Source organism: Thunnus albacares, chromosome 22, assembly GCF_914725855.1.
Source record: "Thunnus albacares chromosome 22, fThuAlb1.1, whole genome shotgun sequence".
NCBI lineage: Eukaryota > Metazoa > Chordata > Actinopteri > Scombriformes > Scombridae > Thunnus > Thunnus albacares.
In genome coordinates this window covers 16,668,241-16,680,325 of record NC_058127.1, presented here as the reverse complement: position 1 = coordinate 16,680,325, position 12,085 = coordinate 16,668,241, and the positions used below count along the sequence as shown (strand labels likewise).

The window sequence follows — 12,085 nt, the reverse complement described above, 5'->3', positions numbered from 1 at the left end:
TCACAGGAAAGCCTGGGTGCGCTGTCCATGCAACCTTTTCAGAGTGAATACTGCATGGTTAGGTGGACTTCATAACACTTATTTACTATTTCATATGTTTACATCTTCGCTATTTTCAAATGCATCAATTATTTAAAGAAAAGTCTTATTCCCTTTATCTGTGCTCAGGACCTTCCTGACATTTTTGTCACTTTTTGGGTTTTGCAGCACCTATAAAATCTGAAATGCATTTGAAAATGTGTTCCTTTCCAAATGATTTAAACTCTTTCAGATAAGGAAGAAGACCTACGTGTCTGTGGAGTTTCTGCAGAGATCTCATTGGTGTATGCTCCAACTCCATGTTTACTGTGGGCAGCCAGCCGGAAAGTATAAGTAGTGAAGGGCTTCAAGTCCTTCAGCAGGTATGTTGTTGTCGGCTCAAAGCTGATACGTTTCTGTGAAGAAAGTTTCACATTGTCAGTTTCTCCATAAAAACAATGAGTAAAAAATGTAAAAAAGATGAATATAAAAACACTGCCCTTTCAGATAAAAAAAGAATATGAGGGTATAAAATATCTTATTCAGTTGACAGAACTGAAATAAGATTTATTTAAGTTTATTTTATCAAAAGAATGAGTTTGACACTCAATTTAGGAAACTTCAAAGTGATTGACAAATTACATAGTATACCCCATTCTATTAAGGCTTTCCAGTCCTTTTGCAATTATCTGAGCAAAAAATAATAAAAGTTGTAACCTTTTACATTTCAGATACATCATACTGTTTAGACTACTCCTGATTACTGAAACACCTATATTGCTATTGTATTAAATGTTATGGTACAACAACGAACATTAGTATCAATTACACAGTAGTATAATAAACTACTAATAATACCAAGTAATGTTCATATATATTTAAAAAACACTGGATTTGTAAATGACATTATGTAATCATATATTATATATCATTATATATATTATAAAAGAAAATATACACATTTAATTTTACATGTCCAGTATCATCTAAATACAATAATTGAGAGTAAACTTACTTCCACAGTACATGTCTGGTATTATTGTATATTATGTATGACCTTTTATTTATTTATAATATTGGTATTAATATATAGGTAAACAAGAAAACAAACCAACATAGACTTTTATAACACTACATCATTTGAAATACTTTACTGTGTGATTCAGGGTAGTTCATGTGTTATTACAGACATTTCATTTCAGGGGTTACTAAAATGGCTGAAATAATTACCTCCTCTTTGTCATCCCTCTTCTTGTACATAAGTTCATATCCTGTAATTTGATTTTCCTGTCCAGTCTGTGCTGGCGCGACCCATGAAAGTAATATACTTGTTTCTGATTTGGCTTCTCCTTTGAAGTCTGTTGGTTGGGAGGGAACTGGAATTGGAATGAAGAGATTAATTCATTACTCTCTACGTCTTGCACCATTCATTATCATTACAGTCATACTTCCACAGATGCCACTTTGTGGTAAGAGTTACTGCTACAAGAGCCACATTGTATTTCAGGAGATGTAGTCACTTTTAGCCAAGATAGAATGAAAAGAGAATAGAAGTGCAGACACATATTACATGGTTAATTCATAGAGGAAGACAAATATTATGTTTTCATAAGACTTACACAACAAGGCATTTGTATTTCTTGTTCTAAGAGTTAACTTTCCCAATTCCAAACTCTTTTCCCAAGCCAGATTAAGTGTTTGTTGACAGCCTGAAGATGTTTGTGTTTATAGCTCTGGTTAACAACTGGAACCCACTAATGAGGATCAGTGACTGAAAAAATGTAGCAGTAAAAATGTTTGTGACACTCCAAGTTTAACTGTGGAGTATGAACATTTGTTGAACTTTGAATTTGTTCACTTAGTATTTCGATCAACTTTATAAATAATTTAGCTCACCTCCTGTCTTAGCGATGATCTGAAGGTCTGGAGAAAGAGGTCCATCACCTACTGAGGTATACGCCAAAACCTTGATGTAGTAGGTTTTATTAGGGATGAGACCCTGGATGGTGACAAAGTTAGCCCCCCGAACAATCTGCTTCTCCCAGAGGTTGACATGCTGGGTGGAGTCCATGGTGTAGTAGACTCTATAGCCCATGATCTGTCCATTAGCCTCTTCTGGTTCATCCCAGTGGATGACAGCTGTGGTGGTGCTCAGCATGTGACCTCTGACCTGCCTTGGTGCCGTGCTGGGTGCCTGCTCAGCTGTTTTGGCCTCGATGCTCTCACTGGGTGGCCCTCTCCCAATGTTGTTCACTGCCACCACCCGAAACTCATAGTCCGAGTATGGGCTGAGGCCTCCCACACTGTACCGAGTGGTGGCTACGCCATCAATCTCCTTGTATGAGTCCTCTGAGTATTTGGACTTGTGTTGGATGATGTAGTAGGACACTGGTTCAGGATTGCCAGAGTCCCACGTCAATGTTATGCTGGTGGCTGTACGCTCTGTCACCACAGGAATACCAGGAGCCTTGGGCAATGCTGTGATGATAATTATTACATACATATTAATAAAAATGCTAAACATACGCTAAAGATGCAAGCAACTTATAATTCAAACTGTTTTATTTTATGTTTTAGGCCGTTGAGAATTCTCCAATATCTCTTTTTTTACTCGTCTGCTTTACATTTGTAAAAAAAAAAGAAGTTGCATATGAACTAATTTGTGAGATTACAGACTTTGCATACCGCATGTTCAGCAGCTGAGAATACTGTTGTCGTTAATCTCTGATTTCCCAGTGTTTATCACTTTAATAATTTAACAGGTAAATTTATTGCTTTAATTCCCCACACTGTGGCACATGGCAAAAGATATCAGGGCAATAGATTGTCTTTATATGCCATCTGAAGTATGCTTCTGGGGGAGTTGCTGCCAGACTGTTATATTGTGACTAATATATCTGTTATGTCTAGGAAAAACAAAGCTGAGTGTGTGTGTACGTGAGTCTATCCCTTGTGTGCACATGCACACGGCGACACCAGTCTGGGATATCTTTCTGGCACGCTGCAGTGTAGATATGATTACACTCAGATAAGTACCATTCCTACAGAGGACACCAAACAATACTCACTACACTTTGCATTTGCACGCCCCCTCCTTCCTACCTCCAGCCCTTGTGCCTCACTTTAAAAAAGTACACTGATGCACTGATGTAGTTAAAGGACAAAAGTGTCTGCATAAAAAAACAAAAAAGAACATAAAAATATTATATATTAATATTATTTGCCACTTTCACTGAGTTAAATCTTTAAACCAACTTCAGTCCTGATCATCATGACAAAATATTCATTCTTTTTTAGAATTGTGACCCATTAAATTCCAGTTTTTTGTGATGATACCACAAATGTTTTTAAAAGAAAAAACACAAAAATTGAAATATTTCTCTCCAAAGCTTACGCTGTGAAACGTCTCTTCACCTTGCCAGGTATCAAAAGCCTCCCAAGCTGCATATAGTTATAGTTTTGACTGCGACAGCAGCTGCATAAACTCACTGATGTTCTCAAATCTACTAAACCAAACAAAGCCAGACTTTGTTTGTTGCATCTTCGTGGTGCTGCAAGATGCCCAATGTTTTTATTGTCTTGAAGGAGTGCATGTATGGGTGTGGATGGGCCTCTGTGTAGGTGTGTGTGCGTGTGCATATGATAAGGAGAAATTATCGAGGGGCTTTGAACTTAGGTATATCAAAGTCAAGCTCACATTTTTATCTCTGTACATCAAAGACACATGAATCAGAGCGAATGAAAAACAAGCTAACTCATACAGAAGTGCACTGCACCTAGGAGGTCTATTATATTCTATTGAGTTTGAAGACCTGCACATGCATGTGTGTGTGAGTGGATGGGTGGGTGAGAGTTTGTGTGTGCGAGAGAGAGAGAGAGGCAGGGAAGGGGCGGATTGTGACCTATAGTACAATATAATTTCTATCTCTCTGACTGTGCATATACACATGCACATATGTACACACTCACACACACTAATTTCTCCATACACGCTAGGGCTGCACGATATATCACCATAGACATTGCAATGTGGGCAAGTGCAAAAATCACACTGCAAGACATGCAATGTTAAATAAGGCAAATTAACTCATCATGCTACAACTTATGATGTACTCTGGTGAAGGGGGCACTTAAATAATTTATCAAACAACCAAAACATGTCCCACTAGTTGTCTGAAAATGAGTGCTGTCAGTTTTGGTTGTTTGATAAACTGATCAAGTGCACCCCTTCACCAGAGCACATAGCGAACTGATTGCTGTGCATGCAGAGTCTGTGTATCACCTGCCTGTAAACATGAACGTGACGCATCTACTGTCACAGATAATGTCGCTTGGATGCTAGAGGCAGGTGTTCAGTTACGTGAGGTGGCTTTTGGTGTGTGTATTCCCGTTATCAGCAGCACCTCGTCCTGGTGCTGGTTAAAAGTTAAACAGTTACTGTCACTGGGCTGGTCCGTGCCTTAATGTTTGCAGTATAGCTGTGAATGTAGCAGTGCAGTGTGTGCACAGTATAGGCTATTTGCCGGTGAGTAAATGCTACAACTCCTCAAGACCCAAGCAAGTTCCTGTGTCTTGCTTGCCACCTGCTACTTAAAGTGAAGGGGATTAGCCCTGAATTTAGCGAACAAAATTAGCCTCTTGTGATAGAGCATAAATGAGCTACACCTGGTGCCCTGACCAGCCCCCAATCTGGTGGAAAATAGTAAAAACTACAATTTTGAGGCCAGGGCTCCAAATTGAAAGCCTGATATAATAAAATGCATGATTTTATGCTGTAATGGCCATGGGATCAAAAATTACGGTTTTAATGGGTTTAAATGGGGCAATTTCTGTCCATAAGGATTTGAGTGTCTGTATTTTGGCTACACAGTTTATTATAGACATGTTAAGTTTATTATAGACTTATTATAGGAGCTGAGATTGAACTTCCAAATTCAAAAAAAAAAAAAAATTCACACCCTTGTCAAAATTTATGCCGTATGCATTAACACAGCCAAAATGATCGAAAAATCGCAAATTAAAAAGCCAAAAATGTTCCTAGTGAGGCACAAGGGCTAGCTGACAGAAATGGTAAGTTTGTGGCTCTGTAGCTCTCCAGCTAAGAGATAAGCACTTAACTATATTCTCAATCTGGCATCTAACGCACTGAGACTGGTGCCAGGGCATGTCTGAAGGTTTAAGGAATCTCCAACAGATGACTTATTGTGGCAGTGAGTGGTAAATCATTTTCTTTAAAGCACTGCCAGTAGTCTCTCCTTGTATAGTTTGCTCACAGACTATACTAGCAGCAAATTGAAATTTATATTTCTGACTATATATATTATGAAGTCCAACTCTATCCCTCATACTGTATCTTTATTGCAGAAGCCTACTGCTGAAATTTTAGCCTTTAATCATAAATAATTATAATCATAAGAAGCAGCGTTACCTTTCACTGTTATCTGTGCCACAGCCTCTATCACCCCCAGGGTTGACATAGCCACACAGGTGTAGTTGGCCGACTGCCGGACATCTGTAAGCTCTAAGACGTTCCGTCCAATGGGCATGTCGTCCTCCGGTGTAAGGTCTTCAGCACCCAGCATCCACTTGACATACGGCATGGGAGAACCCACTGCCACACATGTGATATTGACACTGCCGCCTGGCATGATCTCATTGTCTGTAGGTGGAATGGAGAATCTTGGTGGTACCCGGCGTACTGAAAAAGACAAAAGATGGAGTGAAAACCCAACAAAAATGATAGAAAAATGCTCAGGATCCACCTCAAATGTTGCCAAAAGAAAAAAAAAAACATTCATACATTATAAAAATGTAAATAAAAATGTTACAGAATGTTTATTTGTAGCTTGAAATTAAATTAGTTTCTACATACAGTAGATAATTTATGATTGTTTGATGAAAGGTTAAGAAAACACATTAAAACACATTTGATCCGAGACTTAGAGATTTCAATGGCAAATGGGTTAACATCAACACAAGCACCATGCACAAAATACTGTATCACCATCGGTACAGATAAACAGAACTGCACAAAGTGCTGGAGAGTCGACAGTACTCCACAGTTGTATGCAAAGAAACAACTTCTAGGCTGCGTACTTCCAGCTGATGTGAGATAATGTGCTGCATCACATTCTCACATCACACAGACATAGATAATACTTATGAGAAGTTGCACACGCAACAAAGGGGGATAGTGTTTTTCTGTACTTTTCAGGCTTGAGCCAAAGTTGACACTAGCGCTGTCAAATATAATGCATTAACACTTTGCATTAACTTAAAAGTGACAATGCATTCATTTTTAAAAATCACATCAAACATGTTTTCCTGCTCTGCCTTGTGACCCTACAAAGGCTACTACAGAGAGTGCAAAGAGATAATACCACTAAGCCGCTTGCAGTAACTTTTATGTGCAGTCATGCAAGATTAGAAGCCTACTATGCTTTGTGCGAACCTCTTTTAATGTAAACAAGGCCATGAAGATAAGAAAGGTACACTTTTTTTAGAGGATAAAAGTAAAATTACATGTTCTGTTTTGATGCTGGTAAATTAATGACGCAAAAGCCTTCAGCTTGTCACAAGAGGACCAATTATGCTGGCCCCTAAAAGCATTAACATGTCTCCTTACACTACATGATGCATGATTTTACAATGCTTGTTAGTGAATCAAAATCAAGACCATTAGCTGATGTTGATTTAAATGTATTTCAACTGGTATTTAAACCAGGACTGTGGACCTCGAAGTACAGTTTAAAAGAAAGTCATTCAGATTGAAAGTTTTGAACTTTGGCATTACGTTTCGGATAACTGGTGTGTATGTCAAGGGTTTCTAGGAAAGCCATTTGTCTTATGAGAAGGAACAGATCAGATACTGTACAGGCTTCAGCAGGAAACACCACTAATAAAAGCTTTTCAGGTACTCAACTTCATCTCATGATTTATGTACACATAGTTTTATTTATATATATAATATTAGTTTCGCATTTAATTTTAAAAAAATACAAAAGTGTGATTTTACTGTGTAATCATGATTAATTACAGAAATTTTGAAATTGATTTGGATTTTTAAAAAATTCATATCATTTGACAGCTCTAGTGGATACACACTCCCAAAAAATATTCTCAAAGATAGAAAATAAAACGCTAAAATTTAAAATAAAAGGTACACTTTTAAGTAAACTAAAAAGCATAACATTTAATGCACATGGACAGTTTCAAGGCCTTTTGGAGGGGAGCAAAAGTCTGTCATGCATACAAGAACAATATGTGACTTTGCGAGGCAACCATGTGAGGGAGTCAAGGGGAGGAGGGTTGCAGGGGCACAATAAGTAGCAACAGGGGCAGAAGAAAGAGGAGGTATAACACATTAAAAAAAGGAGGAGTTAGTCTGAGAGCGTGTTAATGTGGCTAGCACAAGCTAAATGTCCTGGGAGGACTGTGAAACACTTGGAGAGACTTGAAATAAAGCAACAATATCTTAGAAGGTAAATAAATGGAGAAAAACAAGACAAATCAGGCGGGTATATTGTCTTTCCTCTCATTTGACTGGTGAGGATTTGTACAAGAAAAGCAATTACATATAGATGGTGTGGATAACTAAGGGGTTTAGGCATAAGGGAAACAGACAGGGACTACCAGGTATTGTTATAAAAGTCAGTGTTACTGCTCATGGTATTAAAAATGGATTACTATTAGCTTGGGTTAGATTACTCATTAAATTCTGTAGTGAACCTCGAAAATTATGCAGGATTATATCACTTTTAAAAGTCTGAACACTTGTGTTTATTGCTTATTAATTGACCCTGCTTTGTAAACAGCTTCTCTAATGGTTCCTGTGACTCGATGCTAGTTATTTGTGCAGATATTGGCTGTATTTGACTCCAACATAGGTATGTGCTTCCTGCTGCCTGCTACAGATTCACAAAGCTCATTCTGTTGAGCAGACTGCAGCTCTCCAGAGAGGAAATCTAGGGGAACTGCTTGCATTATTAAATACAATGTTTCTCTCACTCAATATTTAATTAATATCCAATTGGATCCTGCTCCCCACATACATAATATTATCCTGCTCATTTGAATATCATTACATTTGTCAAGTCTTGTGGATAACCCTCTAAATACATCATTCTTTCATGACTTCTTGCGCAGAAACATCCCCGTCAGAGGAAGTGTATAATCTCTGAGGGCAAGGTTGTTTTTACAGCTTGGTGCTTGACTTTAGTGCCAATTACAACAAATGATGGATTTTGCTTTAACATATTTTTATCTCTGAGAAACTTCAATCAAACAGGGCACCACAGGGAAAATTTGAGTTTAGTGTTGCTTAAATGGCTGTACGGAGGGAAAGTACCCGTGTGAAGCGGTCCTGCATCCATGCAGCATTGCGTTACTATACACAGTACTTCCTGGGGCTCAAAGAAATGAAGTGCATTGTTCCTGCTGGTGCTGTGTTAAATTACTTTTCATGTCTTTTCTTAAATACATATTTTATTATTAATAAAATCTTCCTTTTTTTGAATTGTATTTTTTTTATCTGACCTGCTGTGTTGTCAATCATCAGAGAAGCCAAGCAGGAACACTGACAGGAGAAGGGCAGGGGTAAGGGCTGGGGAAAGAGGATGGCTAGCTCAAGCATTAAAATGTGACCATGCAAATAGACCCTCCGACAGATGCAAATATTGTCCCTACCACCCCACCTCAAAGATGCAAACATGCATCACCTTTTGGACAGTCAAGCATTCTGACAAGGACCAGGGGCATTCTCAATGGGAACATGAACATTGAATGTGCGACAAAGGTAGAAACAATATGAATAGAAGTTTTTTTTTAAAAAAAGAAAAAAAAGGAAAAACATATTAAAAGGCCATGGTTATGAATCTGTATTTTAACTTGAATTTCTGTAAGATGTGACTTTTTGTGGCAAACAAATGAACTCAGTATTTCTGTTTTGTGTTGTGTTCAAAAAGTAAAAACACACCAACCTTCTCGGAGCTCTGAGGGATGTAGGGATTTTGATGCAGAACAAAATGAAATAAGGAAAGGAGAAAAACAAGGGAAACACAGAGAGTAAAAAGGCCATGTTTCAGGTGTTCAGATGCTATTTAAACAATTCGAAGGACTTTCTGTCTCAGTGTTGCAGGGAGTCCCTTGTATCTCCCTGGCACCCTGGTTACAAAGCAAAAGTCTGACCTATTAGAGCGCAAAGACTTTAAATCAGAAAGAATATTTATATATGGTTGTCCCAGCCATGTGGTTAGCTTACATTTATAATTAAAATGAATGCATTTTACGTTATTGCATTTTTGTATAATATTTTGATGGTAATTAGTGATTACAAAAGCTAGCCATGGGACTGAATAGCATAGATTTCTGGGAAATAAGTACATATATAGAAATATAGGTATAAAATAAATCCATGGGCTTAAATAAATGTATTTATATAATATTTCAATAAGACAATAGTAACATTGGGTTTGATTTGTGAAAATGTGTTGAGCATTTAATGCTGTATGCAAATAAACGTGAGAAGCAGTAAAAACAATTATGTAAATGCACCAAATATTTTGACTTTGAGGGTTAAAATATCAGCCACTGTGAAAAAAAAGATTACCAAAAGCAAACCAGTGCTGCTATTCCACCTGCAAGATACTTTCTAGCATTCGCTAAAATCATTAAGGCTATATATTTCTAACACTGTGTAGCAACCAAAAACTGTCTTTTGCAAGCTAATTTAGAAGTATGATAAACAAATACTCTATATTTTCATATGTTGTATACCAGTTTTAAATCTTGATTTTAAATTTTGTTAACATTTCATTATTTCAGTAACATAAGTAGTGAGCTTAAAGGTGTCCTTCCAATGTCGATCAATAGGGAGAAAAAAGGCCAGAAAGGATCTGTACACTGCTAGGAAAAGAGTTAGGACTGATGGAGGAGGGCCGTTCACCCTCTCCCCCTTCGACAGTCAGGTTTGAAAGGCAATTAGTAGATAAACACAGCAAGCAGTCTTGTCATTGGTGTTAGACTCAGGAAAATCAACGGAAAGGACCAGAGACACATAACAGAGTAGATACTGTAGGTTCAAATCAGTGCAGGTAAGTCAAGTGCAAAAAAAAAAAAAAAAAAAAACCAAACCAAAAACAATGCATACTTACAATAGCCTCACAGGATTATGACCCCTGCCGACTTTATAGGCTGATTTAAAGATTCCTCATGAATTTTAAAGAAAAGGTTATTATAATATTTGATAGAGGGATGCCAGTGCTGTTAACACATGTTTCCTACCTCTGACATATAGATTGGCTGGGGCAGAGTAGCGGGTTCCATCGTTGTTGGTCGCCACACATTCATACTTCCCCTGGTCAGACTCTTCGCTCTGCTCTATCTGGAGGGCTCCTGGTTGGGAATAACAGACGGGGCAGCGGAGTGCGTTTGGTTAAAATTGTGTTGTTAGCATCAAGTTCACAAGCAAAATTAAAAAGAAAAGATCTCGCATGACCTGAGAGAGGCCAACATCAGCCCCCCCTTCATTTCTAGTTTTGCTTTGTCCTCTCATGTCTCAGTAGTTGGACAGTTTGAGGAAAGTTGTGAGGAAAATTACTCCATATCCGATAAACTGCATGAATGAAATGCTACGTTCTTGTATCTATTACTATAAGCACTATCATTTAAATTTTATCCCCCATCATTATCACAGTCTGATCCACTGGTTGAGGCAATATGGAGACTGTGTTATCCTACTATACGGGGGTTAGGAATTGCTGCAAACGGTAATCATGCAAGACATTGCAATACAAATATATTGTTTTTCTTACAGGCCTAAAGTAACAATGAGGGAAAAGAAAAAGAAAAATTGCCAACCAAAGGAAAAGAAAAGAAAAGCACCTAAGTTATTCTTTTGCTACAATATATTTATCTTTTTTCATAACTTCTTTAGAAAAAAAGCCTGATTACATATTAGGCTACAGGGTCTAAAAAGACACTCATCCTAGCGCCAATGTCAAAAAAAATGTTATATATCACTTTGAGGAATAGGGGCAAGCCCTTCAATATACAACATGTCACTGGACTGGTCAATATGGGGATGAGTGATACTGCTTCAGGGAAACATGGATCAAACAAAAGAGGTTTACAGTATAAGAAAGCAGCATAACAAGGGAGGACAATTGAAAGAAAGAAATTTAGGTATGAATTTTAGCATATTCAATCACAAATCAAGTGTAATGTTCTCCTGACAGAATAATTTGGACTTCATCTAGGTGAAGTTACTTTCAAAAAAATGCAGCGCATACAAAAAGTTGAAAAATGCTGCTCATATATGTGGAAAAATATTAATTGAAGTATCATGTAAGGCAAAACCAACATATAACCCTCTGTAACAAAAGTTTTGACATGCAAATCTTAGCAAGAAATGTATGTCGGCACAACTTACAACCTTCTGACAACCCTTAGCTGAAAAATAAAATGCAATTGTATTAGAAGACAAAATTCAAAATATCGGCCTGAGCCGACAAGAAGGTAACCAACCACTGCTTTAGCTTGTGAAAGCTACAAAAGACACCCATAAAAATCCACCAATGGGATCAGCAGTGTGGTGTCACATGACCAAGGAAAAATGGCTTTATGCATCAACAAATCTCCAGCTCCATGTCACACGGCAAAAATGAGCCAATCAGGTCCTCGCCAGACTCTACTGTTTGCCTTCCCCAAACCCTGAAGAAAAAAAGTCAAAAAGTAAAATAGTCTCCAAACCCAAGAAAAGTAAGAAAAATAGGTGAAAGAGAAAAAAAGCACCGTAGAAACTTTATCAAAAAAGTGGTTGTTTGGGCTTTTTTTGTAGAGGTACAGGAGAGGAAAGCAAATAGAAGAAATGGAAAAAAATAGTTTGCAAAGATAGAAAGAATTCTTTGGGAGAAAAAAGCAGAGGAGAGGCAATGTTGTCTTCAGCATGCCTGCGTGATTCCACAGCATCTGTGCATATTTTTAGTGCTGAACAAGAACAGCTAAGGGGGAAAAATGCTTGGTTGTTTTAGTTGGACAAAAAGAGGGACACATGATTCGCTATGGCCAA

General features: G+C 37.7%; 1 protein-coding gene across 41 annotated transcripts in view; it reads right to left on the bottom strand.

Moving 5' to 3' along the window:
• Positions 1–12,085, bottom strand: part of LOC122973552 (receptor-type tyrosine-protein phosphatase delta-like) — a 370,064-nt gene that overhangs the window by 39,202 nt on the left and 318,777 nt on the right. For 30 of the 41 annotated variants that reach the window (XM_044341149.1, XM_044341155.1, XM_044341152.1 and 27 more), the window contains 6 exons: positions 10,300–10,410; positions 8,997–9,008; positions 5,447–5,716; positions 1,915–2,496; positions 1,249–1,394; positions 290–434 (listed from right to left, as the gene is read on the bottom strand). In XM_044341149.1, the coding sequence (XP_044197084.1) occupies positions 290–434; positions 1,249–1,394; positions 1,915–2,496; positions 5,447–5,716; positions 8,997–9,008; positions 10,300–10,410 (1,266 nt within the window). The remainder of the gene's footprint in view (positions 1–289; positions 435–1,248; positions 1,395–1,914; positions 2,497–5,446; positions 5,717–8,996; positions 9,009–10,299; positions 10,411–12,085) is intronic. The other 11 variants (XM_044341158.1, XM_044341164.1, XM_044341161.1 and 8 more) reach the window with 1 other exon arrangement.